This window comes from Dipteris shenzhenensis, chromosome 2, assembly GCF_047967505.1.
Source record: "Dipteris shenzhenensis isolate YYH24624 ecotype China chromosome 2, Dip_SZ_1.0, whole genome shotgun sequence".
NCBI classification, from domain to species: Eukaryota; Viridiplantae; Streptophyta; class Polypodiopsida; order Gleicheniales; family Dipteridaceae; genus Dipteris; species Dipteris shenzhenensis.
The window spans coordinates 40,969,432-40,984,378 of record NC_141597.1 but is presented as its reverse complement, the minus strand read 5'-3'; the positions used below and the strand labels follow the sequence as shown (position 1 = coordinate 40,984,378).

Here is a 14,947-nt window from a genome sequence, read left to right as displayed (position 1 = left end):
CCCCCGCCCCCCCCCCACCCCAAAAAAAAAAGAAAAAGAAAGAATAAGGCATGCTCAAAGAGGGAAAACAACGAACGAAAAGGAAAGGATTATGGTGTTTTATGTTTTGTAAGTACTTTAGTCAGGCTACTTCCAAGATTAACTATTCAGTCAAGCTCTTTTGAAGATGTGATACAATGCTCATTGAAGTTTTTGACTTTTGGGTCTTTCGTGGCAATGGTAGCTAAGAGTCAGCTCTACTAGTGATGCCTTCGTCAGAACTTGGGCTTCTTGTAATAGGCTGGTAAAACAAGGGTTTTGAAGGCTTGTCAACTGGACCTGTATTATACTTTTATGCACTGACCTTCGTTTGGTGGATATTATGTTATTTGGCTCTCAAGGGCGTTACTGTTGTTCTAATTGTGTTTCACAGATATGTACCTTCTTTCATACCTCCAGGCTTGGCAGCTGCTGTCAATAGTGGAAAGGAACCAGAAAAAAAGGCAAGTTTTCAGTAATGCAGCTCTTTGCTGCTGCACTTAGCTCATGGAGGCCTGACATTAGCTTTTCTTTTTCCCCATATCATGTGAAAAGAGTAATTGTTTTTAGAATCTGAACGATCAGCTTGCTTACAATATTAGTGTGTGTAAAAGAGTCAGACATTGAAGTGGTACAACTTGTGTGCACAGGCCTGACATTAGCTTTTCTTTTCCCCATATCTGTGACAAGAGTAATTGTTTTCAGAATCTGAACGAGCTTGCTTACAATATTAGATTGTGTAAAAGAGTCAGACATTTAAGGGGCAGAACTTGGGAGCACATTCTCTTTCGTCCTTTGAGTCTTTTATAAAGATCATTTAGATATGCCTTCTAACAAGTTTGAGGTTAAAACCTTTCTGATGCTTGCTCCTCTCATTTCCTTCTTCTTTTTGTCCTTGTCCTTGTGCTCCCCCTCTTCTTCTTTTCTGCCATACTCTTCTTGGCATCGATAGAGTACAAGAATATTCTCAATTCTTTCCTTTTTTGGACCACTTTCATGGGAATAGCGTCATCTTGTACGTTCTTGTATGGTGTACTTGCATTGTTTTAAAGAACTTGCTCATTTTGCCACCAAACCAAAAACCAACAGCTCCAGTATGTCAGGAAACGATTAATGTACTCCGCATTGGTGTGTGTACATTGTGAAAATTCTCATATCATAAACCTAATAATTGGAAGATATTGGAATTGCAATGTGTCCATGTACTCGGGGAATTTGAGTGAATGCATTGGGCGGGAGGATGCAGTTTTTGACAGAGATTCATGAGTTTTGAGCGGGACTTCAGAAGTCTGAGGAAATGTATAAGGATCTCTGGTTCACCCATCAAAAGCTGCAGAGCTGCCAGTGCTACATGAGGGGTAGCTTGCAGGGTATTTGACCACAAGAATGGTCTTTAATTTTTTGTACAAGGGGCAACACATGTTCTCTTTGTGTGATTTTCAAGGATTGTTTCCCCTTAGGTTCTTGGTCTTTTGGGTTTAATGAGTCTTATAATGGTGAGCATATGATGTTGCAATACCTTCTATTAGATACCAGCTTGAAATCGATTCCGCGCCCCCCCCCCCCCCCCCCCCCCCCTTCCCCCCTTCTTCTTTTTTCTCCTTCTCAATGTTTTGTGAAGATTTTCTAGCTTAGTAAGAGCTAGACTTATAAGAATGACATAAGTGTTGCGTTGTTGAATAAGTAGGAGTTTTCTTAAGTGTTGCGTTGTTGAATAAGTAGGAGTTTTCTTTCTCCTCAACTTCTTACCTTTAAAAAGTTCTCAAATTGTAAGATTGGATACATACTAACCATATGAAGGCCACTATGATCCCATAAGCGTTGCTGCATGCTCGAGAGCTTGTTTATATTTTATTTCCTTTCTCATTTCAGATCTTCTTGTTTGGATGGTCGTTTCTTGTATTGGCTAGTCATGATGCTCAAGTATGTGGGGGTGTGTGGATTTGTATATGTGAGAGCATATGGTTATACTATTGTCTACACCCACCGTTGGGCACTGATGATGTTGGTGGGGATGTCTGTTGGAGGTCTACATCTTCTGATGTCACCTTAGTGAGGGCCTTGCTTGTGGGTGTGCCCGCCGAGTGTGAGGCTAGGTTATTTGAGAGAGGGCCTGTGTTGTGGGTGTGCCTGTGCCTGCCCCTCGTGAGGGTAGTCTAGGGTAGGGCTGACATGCAGTAGGGTTGCGTGGCCATCCTGGGCCCCTTGCTGTGACTCGGGGAAGCCTATGAGGAGGCTCTCCTTCCATTGGTAAGGATTTCTCAGGGAGGTATACAGGCTCACAGCATCCATGAATAATTACTAATGGAGTGGTTGCTTCTGATGGGATCTGTATCACCCAATTGGAAATCTCTCATTGGGAAATCGATTCGGAACAACTAAGAATTTATCCCGGGGATGGAGATATACAGGCTTGCAGCATCCATGAATAATTACTAATGGAGCGATTGCTTCTGATGGGACCCAATTGGAAATCTCTCATTGGGAAATCAATTTGGAACAACTAAGAATCTATCCTGGGGCTGAGGTGCAGCCCTTGTAGAGGGCAGAGGGGGTCGGTCCCCTAGGAGCTGCAGTCTGCCCACCTAGGGGCAGAAGTTGGCCCCTAGAGCCTGTGGTCAGTCAGTCTGTTGCAGCTGACTGAAGGAGGGTGAGGGGCTATATATAGGCCCTCCCTCGCTCCTTGTTTTTCATCTCAGTTGTGGAGCAGTTCTCCCTTGTATAGCAGATGTTTTCCCCAGCAGGATGTGGGGCTTTGGCCTGAGCTCACTTGCAGTTTCTCTCATCTCTCCTTTCTTGTTTGGTGTGTGTGACGCTTCACTCCCTTTCATTTCCGCTGCACTTCTCACAATGTCATAGTCCCTGTTATGTGTGATGGAGTTTCTGGTTTTCAAGCTTGAGTGACTATCATGAGATTGAAATTGCACTGTGTTGTAGTTTTAAAGGATGAGTTTGATCAGCTGTTCAGCTATATCAAAATATATCTTACGCGGGTGCAGAAGCCCCAACAGCTAAATTTTATTTCATTCAATGTAGAATTTGGACTTTAGAACAAAAATCTGAATTTGTACTATTGGATATGTTCTAGTCTTACAAAGGTTCATGTTCCTGGATCCATCTAGATATACAAAAGTTAGTATTTATAATTCTGTACAGTTTCCTCCATCATTGCAGAAAGAGGAAGAGAAACGAAAAGAAAGAGAGCGCACAAAGTCTCGGAATATAGATCATTTTATGGAAGAGCTAAAAATAGAACAAGAAATGAGGGAGAAGCGCAGCCAAGACCGTGAACATCGAAACCGTGAAGGCAGACAGAAGGGCAATTCAAGTGTAAAGAGCTCTCATTTTTTTTCCCACTTTTTTCTGCTTGCTGGGTTTTTGGGTGCCAATGTTCCTGCCAAGAAAGAAGCATAGATAGAGCCCTTTAAATGCAAGAAAACTTGTATAATTGCATGCAAAAGATACTTGACCTGCGTGTGTGTCTCTTTATTTGAGTTTTGAACTTTGGATTGTGAGAATGCTATTGCTTTTTTGGCATTTAGGTTGATTTTGTTTTCCAGTTCATTTTCTTCATTTATTCAGTTTACCCTTCCCCTTGTTTTTGGGCTGGACAGCCTCCCAGCCGTTTTGATGAGTTGCCTGAAGAACTTGACGTGAATGGTAAACTTCCGGGATCATTTGATGATGGAGACCCCCAGACGACAAACTTGTACGTCGGCAATTTGGCACCTCAGGTAGTTTCACAACTCATTATTGTCAACGGATTGACATTTTACCAGAAGTGAGGAAAATACTAAAAATAAAAATTGAAGTCTTGCAGGTGGACGAAAATTTTCTTTTGCGGACTTTTGGACGCTTTGGCCCTATTGCAAGTGTAAAAATAATGTGGCCAAGAACTGATGAGGAACGTAGGAGGCAGAGGAACTGTGGATTTGTTGCATTCATGAACAGGGCTGAGGCACAGGCAGCTAAAGATGAAATGCAAGGTGGGTGTTTGATGTGTGAATGTAATGAGTGGGCGTTGAGAAGTAGCTGTTGGTACAGCTGCATGTAATCATCCTTCTTGTCATTATGGTAATCGTTTGCACAAGTGTGTGAAACCTATTGCAAATGTGGCCAAGAACTGATGAGGAACGTAGAAGGCAGAGGAACTGTGGATTTGTTGCATTCATGAACAGGGCTGAGGCACAGGCAGCTAAAGATGAAATGCAAGGTGGGTGTTTGATGTGTGAATATAATGAGTGGGCGTTGAGAAGTAGCTGTTGGTAACAGCTGCATGTAATCATCCTTCTTGTCATTATGGTAATCGTTTGCACAAGTGTGTGAAATTTCCTTAATTGAATAGGAAGTTTACACTTCACGTGATTAAACTTCTTCTAGAAAGCTCCCTACTTTTTGATGCACATGATTTCCTTCTCTTTAGTCATCCTCCCACTTGTGGTGACTAGCCTATCTACATTGTCGTCTTCTGTGTGGTCTGCTTTATGTATGCATGCATGCTTTGCCAAAGTGTATATATGTATAAGCATTTGTGAGTTGTGACAGATTGCAAAGCTTACATTTTGGCCTGAATGTGGACAAGCTCTTATACTTTGTTCCTGTAACAGGTATCATTCTATTTGAGTATGAAGTCAGAATTGGATGGGGTAAGGCAGTGGCTCTCCCAGCCCAAGCTCTTCCTGCTCCACCACCAGGGCAAATGGCTGTGCGGTCTAAGGAGGTTAGCTGCAGATTATAATATTTCTGAAGGAAGTTTCATAGTAGTCATTTGGATTAAAAGTAGTGGGGGAACATGGGTCCAACTTGTCCACGTTGGTAACTTAACCTGAGTTCAGAAAAATGTGGTCTTTGACATACTCTAAAATTTGAAGACAGCTTAACAGAAAAATAATATTTGTTACAAATTTTATATAGATAGATCTTGGTTCACCCACTGTGGCATTCCTTCTCTGAGTCTTGATTTCTTACACATATTCTTGAAATGTTTGGGGCGATGATTTAAAATTGGTGCTAATGCAGTCTTGTAACCCCCTCACCCTCCCCATCCCCCCCTTCCCTTCTTCCCGTCCCGCGTCCTTCCCACAAAAAAAACCACCCACCGACCCAGAAAAATGCGTCCCCGTTTTTTTGGGTTTTCTTGTTTTGTTTTTGTTTGTGAGAGATTTTAGTTCATTACATTTTTTGGTTGAGGTTGATGTCACTTAGCAAAATGTACCTGGAAAACAAGGGAGAGAACATGGATTTAGTGTCACAGATATATCATCAAAAGGACAATGAAGTTAGCTCTTTAGAAAACAATTTAATGTTCCAGCTCATTAAATTATGGTTTTTTGATCGAATTTAACTTCATCTAAAAAAATTATGCGGCAAAAACAGGAGAGGTGTGGGCTAGAATAGTTGTTGATTACATTGATCCATATGCCTTGGTTCATAGAACTTACATGATTGTGAGGAACCTGTCTATTCTAACTCATTGATCTAATACAGGGTGCTACAGCCAAGGTTGCTTGGTCTGGACCTGGTGCTCCACCAGCACCTGCTATTTCCAGCCAGACTGCAGAAGTGGTATGCACACAGTTATTGCTGCTTGCTTTAATTAGTGGAGTCTTTGATGACTTTTTAAGTCTCAGATTTCATATGTTTGCAGTATACGTGCAACTTTTTCTTCATATTTCTTGCAGCCAATTTTAGGGCCTGGATTTTTGACGATTGTCAACAATTTTTATTTTAGATGTTTAAACAAACATACACATGCCACCTCCCTTGCATAGCTTCCTACATCAGGATTCAGGCAGTCTCTTCTAGAGATTCTTTCATGTATCAATACTTCTCTATGTCTTTATTGCAGGTGGTCACTCCAAATGTTCCAGATATAGAGGTCATTCCACCAGAGGACCACCACCTTCGTCATGTCATAGATACTATGGCTTTATATGTCCTAGACGATGGTTGTGCTTTTGAGCAAGCTATTATGGAGAGAGGGCGTAGTCATCCACTATTCAAGTTTCTATTTGACCTTGGCTCAAAGGATCATACGTATTATGTATGGCGGCTGTACTCATTTGCACAGGTACAGGGCAATGCCTAAGTTTTTCTAACTTAGATTGTCAGTTCGAAATCCTTTATTTGTTATTTCTGCAGCAAGCTCCGACACAAGGCTGAGTAGTATTATAGAAAAAAATTCCTCCTATATCCTGGCTGTTAATTTCTATTTACATGGCTTGGGTGACGATACAGTTGTGAGGAGTTTGTTGACCCTTTAGTCTAGTATTGTGCTGATAACTTTTATCTTCATGACTTTAATGAAGTGCCTGATAAATTCCTGCTCTTTAGTCCTTATGTATGCATTTCATGCTGTGCTGCTGACAAGTGGTTTATTGGAGTGGAATATAGGGAGATACTCTTCAAAGATGGCGGACAGAGCCTTTCATCATGATAACTGGGAGTGGACGGTAAGATGTGCATATGAATCACTAACATGCATGTAATATCCAGGAGGGGAAGTTGTGTTTTCCTTGTTTTCTCATAAAGGCCTTTCTGTATTGGCTTTTTTTGTATCGTAACGTGGTGGAATCCATAAGGCAATGAAATATGTGACTATTTCCTGGTCTTTCCTGCTTGACTGAACGTGTACTTGTTCCAGGTGGATACCCCCTGCTCTTCCTCAACAAGCGTCTGTCAAGAGCCCTGAGCAAGAAAAGGCTTCCAGTAATACTTTTGCTGCTGGACGGGGAAGGGTGAGCTAAGTCTTTCCTTACTTTCTATTTTTTTCAGGGAGGCATAGGTCGGGAGCATGCAGCATGCATAACCAGGGTGTTCATGTCCTCCATGCTGAGATTGGTAGTCTAAACAGTACGTGGTCTTCATGATTTAAACGTTGAGATTTCAAATCTTGAGAGTCTAATGATGAAAGCAAGAGGGCTTTTTTGATAGACAGCTGGCCCTGTCTGCAGTTGCCTGTATTTGAACTGTGCATGCACAACACCTGGTCTTCAAGTTCTTGTTTAGATTTGAATGATTAAAGCAAGAGGAAGTTTGATAGATAGCTGGCCCTATGTGTAGTTGCATGTATGCATGTCGTTGCAATCTTAAGGAAGGCCAGCTGTCAAAAAGGGTCTTGCAAAGTGCTCTCTCTCCCTCTGTGTTTTTGCCTGTCCCTCTCTCTCTCTCTCTCTCTCTCTCTCTCTCTCAATGTAAATATGGTGATGGCACCTTTGATATTGGGAGGCCAAATATCAATAATCAAGTGCAGATGTTTTTTTTTTTTTGGGGGGGGGGGGGGGGGGCGGGGCTGCTTTGTTGATTTTGTTGTTGGCCATAATGGCCGTCGCTTTCTTGGCTGAGCTGGCTTGAGTAGTGATCATCTCCTTGACCGTGGAAACTAGCATTGGTACTGGTGGAGATGTGCTACATTTTTGTATGAACTTTGCATGTATGCACGTCGTTGCAATTTTAAGGAATGCCAGCTGTCAAAAAGGGTCTTGCAAAGTGCTCTCTCTCCCTCTGTGTGTTTTTGCCTGTCCCTCCGTCTCTCTCTCTCTCTCTCTCTCTCTCTCTCTCTCTCTCTCTTTCTCAATATAAATATGCTGATGGCACCTTTGATATTGGGAGGCCATATATCAATAATCAAGTGCAGATGTTTTTTTTTTTTGGGGGGGGGGGCAGGGCTGCTTTGTTTGTTTTTTTGCGCAAAAAGTAGTCCTAGTTATATTGCTTGAAAACGAGAGTACAAGAGGGCCTGAAGGCCAGCGGGCTGCAATCACAAAACGGATACAGCCCGTGGTAACAAAATACTTATTACAAGCCTCTCAGGGCATAATCATCGGAGTGTGGACAAACAGCCATGGTGGGGGGGAGTAATGCTACTGAAGGCTCTGAGTAGAGTGCTGGAAGAACAGCTCTCGATGGTCCCAGTCGCGAAAGAAGCGCCGTCTCTTCTCCTTCCCTGCCCGGGACTCCCCTTGAATCTGATCCCACTGACCCTTGAGCGTGTGAATGATCGTGCTCCAAATGTCCGCTAGGGTCTGGGTAGCAGAAGAAGCCTGATCTCCTAAGGTCTGCGCGCATTTGGAAGTCCAGATATGCCAGCCTACAATACTCCCTATGATCTCCCAAACTGGGTGCCGAGTCATCGCTCCTGCATCTGTCTCTGTCAGATGCCAAGGGAAGCTGTCCGTGTATGCCCAGGTGGTCTGCGTGATGAAGAAAACTGGATCCTGCCTAGAGAACTCATAAGCCAAGTGATGTCCCATCTCGGTGCTGCACCAGCAAACGGCTCGCCAAGTGACCGGTCCTAGCTCGGGTGCAGCCCTCGCTAAGATCCCCATGACTCCCTTCCACACTATCTGAGCATGCGAGCAGCTCCAAAGGCAGTGCTTCAGGGACGACTCCTCCTAAAAACACATCTAGCAGTGCCCCTCCTGCCCCATCTGCCTCAGCCAGCTTCCAACTGGTAGCCCCTTGTGGGCCACCATCCAAAGAAAGTAAGAGATCTTCCTCGGCCGCCAGCTTGCCCAAAGAGTCTTCCAGAATGTGCGAAGAAAAACCAGAGATATCCCTTGGGCATACCAACTATGTGCCTGTGTGGGTAGCTTGCGCTGGAGAGCCCCAAGAACACGCCTACCAGTACGCGCACTGTATGAGAAGAAGGGGGTAGGGTTCTCTGAGGTCTTCAGTGGGCGGGGCTGCTTTGTTGATTTTGTTGTTGGCCATAATGGCCATCGCTTTCTTGGCTGAGATGACTGTAGTAGTGATCATCTCCTTGACCGTGGAAACTAGCATTGGTACTGGTGGAGATGTGCTACATTTTTGTATGAACTTTGCAGTGATTTCCTGCTTGCCATTACTCTCCATCTCCTTCACCTTCCTTCCAAGGGCTGTTCGGATTCTGAGGCGAAAAGGTGTCCCGACAATGGGTGGGCCTTGTAGGTGTGCAAGTCCACTCGTATAATTTGCTCCTGATGCCTGTTATCCATACGCCAATCGTGCATGAACCCGGACATTCGTAAGAAGGGCGTGCCTAAGATAGCTTCATATCCCGGCTGTCGAGTGAAGTCCATGACCACGAAGCTGACGGGGTTCGGCAGTTCCCCCATCGGCTAACTTTACTACCAGGTAGGTTTGCTCGAGTGCGGGTTTTCCCCATTTCACCCAGCATTCCTTGGTACAGACGCTCACTCTAAAGCCTGAGTTCTCTTCTTGTTGTAAATAGTATATCTGTTGCTGTGGGGCTGAACTGATCCTTCGCTTGAATGTCAATCCATAGGGGCTGGGTGTTGACGAGGCTGCAATTGCAGAGTACGAGGGTTTGTTGATGGGGTTGTGAACTTGTGGCAAACATTTTTGTTTTAGGAAACTCCATTGTGGCCTTTATAGATCTGTGCTGAGATTAACCTGGGGTTGAGCCTAGCCTGGGGTGACCCGAAACTGAAAGGGAGTTAGAGGGCTTGAGAAGAGGCTGAAATGTGTCTTGGAACTGCCCCTACTCGATGAAGGACTGGAGCTGCTGTGCTGCGTGGCCTGGGCCAGGAGCTTTGCCGCGACCCTGCTACTGTGCGCCATGTGCGGGGCTGATGTGCGCTTCTGTGCACTGAAGGGTGAGGGCTAGTCTACTGCAGCAGCCGGGAGAGAGAGAGAGAGAGAGAGAGAGAGAGAGAGAGAGAGAGAGAGAGAGAGAGAGGTAGGTATTAATGTCCGCGGAAGACCTCACGGGCCTATGGGACAAGGTACAAAGTACACCAAAAGGATGATCTCATACATGCCCCAGTGGGCTGGAGCAAAGGGCGCGCTAAGGTCCTTGCTGAGTGCTAATAGTGCTAAACTGAAAAATGGAAAACTTGATAAGCTGATTGATAAGCTGATAACTTGATAACCTGATAACTCTACGTAGCTCAATAGCTCGAACAAAATCAGATATAATCCGGAGACTAGCTGAGAGTTGTAGCATGCTGAGGTCTGAGATCTAAGACTCAGGCTCAGAAGCCAAAGCCCGGCACCGTGGTGGCTCGCCTGTGAGTGGTGAAAATGTCTCGGATCTGCATCTGTTGGGCTGGGTCATGCCGTGGTGGCAGAGGGGGATGTGGTCTCCTCGATCTCTGAACATGCTGGGCTATGTTGAGAGTAACCCCTTACCTCGGGCGGTCTCCCCTGAGGAAAGCTGTGATAGGATAGACCTCAATAGAGTGTCCTCTGGTAACTCTCCGTGCTGTAGGTGGTCTCTGCATCCCTCTATCTCAGTAATCTAGGATGCCTGCGCGTGCTATCTCCTCCACCTCCATCTTGATGTGTCCTGGAGCTGACTCAAATGCATAGAAGTCAGTGACGGGACACTGTGCTCTGTCAGACTCTCTGTCTTATGGTTTGATCGTCTCTTGCTGCTCTCTAATTAGTCGTAGTAGGGAGAGAGAGAAAAGAAAGAAAGAAAGAAAGATGTATTAACGTTGTGAGTGACTATTTGTATGTGTGAGCATATTTTTATACTATGGTTTACACCCACTGTTGGGCGCTGATGACGTCAGTGGGGATGTCATAGTAGCTAGTCCCTGCTATGCATGATGGAGTTTATGGTTTTCAACCTTGTGAGTGACTATCATGAGATTGAAACTGCACTATGTTGTGTTTTTAGAGGATGAGTTTGGGAATGTTCCTGGATTCATCTAGGTATATGCTTCTACCGTATTAGCGGACATGCAAATTTCACCTTGTGAAGTTTTCGTCCAAGTTGCGGCCTGCTGGTATTGTGATAATTCTTTCTATCTTAAATGGTGCCTTGCCCTATCAGCTAGATTTAGATTTAGATGCTCGTTGGGGAGAGACTAAAATGAAAATGTTTAGACTTCACAAGCAGTTGTAGCTTGAATGAAGAGATTTTGGACTACCTTTTATTAGCCTTCTCCTTTAGTGCTAGCCTTCATCATGGCTGAGTCTGCCCTTCACTTTTGGAGTGCCGACAGAAACTCAGTACGAAGACTTTGTATAAATGGATGCTCAAGTATGTGTGGGTGTGTGGATTTGTATGTGTGAGAGCATATTTTTATTGTGTGGGTGTGTGGATTTGTATGTGTGAGAGCATATTTTTATACTATGGTCTACACCCACTGTTGGGCGTTGATGACGTCAGTGGGGATGTCATAGTAGATAGTCCCTGCTATGCATGATGGAGTTTATGGTTTTCAACCTTGTGAGTGACTATCATGAGATTGAAATTGCACTATGTTGTGTTTTTAGAGGATGAGTTTGGGAATGTTCCTGGATTCATCTAGGTATATGCTTCTGCCGTATTAGCGGACATGCAAATTTCACCTTGTGAAGTTTTCGTCCAAGTTGCGGCCTGCTGGTATTGTGATAATTCTTTCTATCTTAAATGGTGCGTTGCCCTATCAGCTAGATTTTGATTTAGATTTAGATGCTCGTTGGGGAGAGACTAAAATGAAAATGTTTAGACTTCACAAGCAGTTGTAGCTTGAATGAAGAGATTTTGGACTACCTTTTGATTAGCCTTCTCCTTTAGTGCTAGCCTTCATCATGGCTGAGTTTGCCCTTCACCTCCGAGTGCCGACAGAAACTCAGTACAAAGACTTTGTTTAAATGGAAACTCAAGTATGTGTGGGTGTGTGGATTTGTATGTGTGAGAGCATATTTTTATACTATGGTCTACACCCACTGTTGGGCGCTGATGACGTCAGTGGGGATGTCGTAGTAGCTAGTCCTTGCTATGCATGATGGAGTTTATGGTTTTCAACCTTGTGAGTGACTATTATGAGATTGAAACTGAACTATGTTGTGTTTTTAGAGGATGAGTTTGGGAATGTTCCTGGATTCATCTAGGTATATACAAAGTATACCAAAAGGATGATCTCATACAAGCCTTAGTGGGCTGGAGCAAAGGGCGCACTAAGTCCCTTGCTGGGTGCTAAGACTACTAAATTGATAAACTGATAAGCTGATAGATTGATAACCTGATAACTCTACAAGGCTCAATAGCTCGAGCAAAATTAGATATATAACGTGGAAACTAGCAACTATCTGAGGGCTGTAGCATGCTAAGATCTAAGACTCGGGCTTAGAAGCCAAAGCCCGACACCATGGTGGCTGGCCTGTGAGCGGTGAAAATGTCTCGGATCTGCGTTTGTCGGGCTATGTCATGCTGTGGTGGTGGAGGGGGACTTGGCCTCCTCGATCTCTGAGCCCGTTGGGCTATGTTCAGAGTAACCCCTTGCCTCGGGTGATCTCCTCTCAGGAAAGCTGGGATAGGACGGATCTCAATAGAGTGTGCTCTGGTCACTATCCGTGCCTCTGCATCCCTCTCTCAGTAATCCTAATCCATGTTGCCCGCATGTCAGCTATCTCCTCCACCTCCATCTCGATGTGTCCTGGAGTTGACTCAAATGCATGGAAGTCTGTGACGTGACGTCGTGTTCTGTCAGTCTCTCTGTCCTGTGGCCTGATCGCCTCGTGCTGGTCTCTGATTTGTCATAGTGGGGTCTCCCTGTGTCGGCGCATCTCAAGTAGATATAGCCCAATGCAAACCTGATCCTAGAAGTGGATCAATCGTGAGAGTGGACCGAAGCCGCTTCCCTCCTGGTAGAGGCAATGGTATTGTCCCCTGATCTCATAATAGGCTGGGCAGACACATAGGAAATGCTCTTCTGTCTCAATCACTCCTAGTATGCAAAGCATACATAGCCGTTGCTCCCTGGGTATGCCTATTGCTCTCCTCGTCTCGATCCTCAACTGATGAATGAAACACTGATCTGTCCAATGGCAATCCTTAGTGCATGCGAGATCCTCTGTCCTCGAGATACTGGGGTTTGATGATGAATCCCTCCTCCGATACCCTCAGGAAGTGGTCGCGGTAGAATTGGGACTTGGTGGGGAGCTCCTGGTCTCCCCCCAAGTCCGAGACATATGGGGCTGAAGGAGATCTAGCCGTATGACACGGTTGATCTCATCTCGTGGGATCGATTCAGGGGGTGCATCCATGCTGTACTGAAAAGGGGAGAGCCTATCCATCTAGATACCGTGCCTGGTAAACCATGTGGATATCCGTGCATACCATGTGTCTGCTTCGCTCTTTGCTAGTCGTTTGGATGACTCCAAGGGTCTCGGTAATCTCCATCGAGGACTTTGTGGATGAAAGTCACTGTCTGAAAGATGGCATCAATCTGTAGGGGAGTCATGGCGAACTCTGCATGTACTATCTCATGTGGAACTGAGGGCTTACTTCGAATCATCCCCAGAAGGGTGCTGCATACATGGCCATCGGTCGCACGAGTGTGTCGAAGAGCCGGCTCTTCGATGGTGGGTCCTGAAAGTGTGCATGGAAGCACTGTCTCTCTAGTTGGGCCAAAGCACCCCGTCCTTGTGTGAGTCGTTCTTGGGCTGCATGTGTCATCGTGAAAAGGGGTCTTGTGAAGGCTACTCCCAAATATGTGTAGGACTGCACTATCTCCACGGGCTCGTCACGATAGGTGAAGCTGAGTCGACAAGTCACTGCATGTGAGGTGTTGAAGACCATAGCCTTGGTCTTACCAAGGTTGATTGTCAAGTCTCTCTCTGTGCAAAACACCTCTAGTGCCTCCAGATGTCTTTGCAGCCCTTTTGCAGCCCTTCCGCTGAGGATGATATGAGGACTATGTCATCAAGGTATATGAGAGAGAGAGAGAGAGAGAGAGAGAGAGAGAGAGAGAGAGAGAGAGATGTATTAACGTCTTCGAAAGGCCTCGCGGGCCTATGAGACAAAGTATAGTATCAGAATGACACATGCTCATACAAGCGACAAAGGGTTGAGGCAAAGGGCTCGCTAAGACCCTTTGTTGTGTACTATACTAGACTAAAATCGGAAATACAAAACATAAACTCCAAGTCCAAAACTAGGGACTAATAGCTAGACTCAGTCTCAGAGTAGGAGTCAAAATACATATCCAGGTGCCATGGTGGCTCTCCTGTGAGCTGCAAGATCTCTTGTATATCTGTTTGTTTGGTCATCTCATGCTATGGTGGGGGCGTGGTCTTTGAGCTTTTTGTATCCGGTGGGCCATATCAATAGTGATGCCTCTGGTCGGGTGGTCTCCTCCAAATAGTATAATGGGATGGACCTCCATTGTGGGTGCTCTGGTCCATAGCTGCATTGTGGGTGGCTCCTTCGTCTTTGGCTGCATCCCTCCTCTCATCTCACTGGTCCATTTTGCCCTCATGTCGTCGATCTCCTCCTCCTTTATCCTGATATGCCCAGGAGTAGACTCGAATGTGTAGAAATCTGTGACGTGTCGTTGAGCTTGATCCACCAATGTCTCTGGCCGAGCAGCCGTGTCCCGCTTTGTGACAGAAGGGTCTCTCTATGACGCCTCATCTCCATCAGATAGAGACCAATGCAAACTTGGTCCTGGAAGTGAATCAATCTGGAGAGGCTCGAATCCACGGCCCTCTTGGAAGAGGTAGTGATGTAAACTGGGCAGGTACATAAGAAATGATCCTCCGTCTCTATCTCACCCAAGGTGCACAGTCTATAGATCAGCTGCTCCCTAGGTGTGCTTGCGGCTCTCCCTACCTCAATCCTCAGCTGATGGGATGAGACTCGCATTTGCCCAATGGCCTCATTCAATATGTGCCTTGGCTACATAGGTCATTATGAAGACTAGCCCTAGGTAAGTGTAAGACTACACGATCTCCACTGGCTCACCTCAATAGGCAAAGCTATGTCTATGAAGTGTTGGCCGTGAGGTGTTAAATATCAGATCCTTCTCTCTATAGAACACCTCTGGGGCATCTAGGTGTTTCTGTGACCGTGCTGTTACAGGAGGACTATGTCATCTGCATACAATAATATCTGTATCATCAGATCGGTCAGCCATGATCGTTCGCCTCTCAGGCAGTCAATGAATGTCGTGATCTCATCAATATATAGCCCAAACAATGTTGGTGAGGGGGG

At 45.2% G+C, this 14,947-nt stretch overlaps 1 protein-coding gene across 3 annotated transcripts in view; it reads left to right on the top strand.

Annotated features, from left to right (window-relative positions):
• LOC147904763 (protein RRC1-like) overlaps window positions 1–14,947 on the top strand; it is a 46,107-nt gene that overhangs the window by 17,108 nt on the left and 14,052 nt on the right. The window contains exons 5-13 of one of the 3 annotated variants that reach the window (XM_087388242.1): window positions 413–482; window positions 3,193–3,348; window positions 3,633–3,752; window positions 3,839–4,004; window positions 4,626–4,738; window positions 5,506–5,583; window positions 5,867–6,088; window positions 6,412–6,470; window positions 6,662–6,755. In XM_087388242.1, coding sequence (XP_087244368.1) covers window positions 413–482; window positions 3,193–3,348; window positions 3,633–3,752; window positions 3,839–4,004; window positions 4,626–4,738; window positions 5,506–5,583; window positions 5,867–6,088; window positions 6,412–6,470; window positions 6,662–6,755 — 1,078 coding nt within the window. Of the gene's footprint in view, window positions 1–412; window positions 487–3,192; window positions 3,349–3,632; window positions 3,753–3,838; window positions 4,005–4,052; window positions 4,232–4,625; window positions 4,739–5,505; window positions 5,584–5,866; window positions 6,089–6,411; window positions 6,471–6,661; window positions 6,756–14,947 lie in introns of those variants that run through there. The other 2 variants (XM_087388262.1, XM_087388251.1) reach the window with 2 other exon arrangements.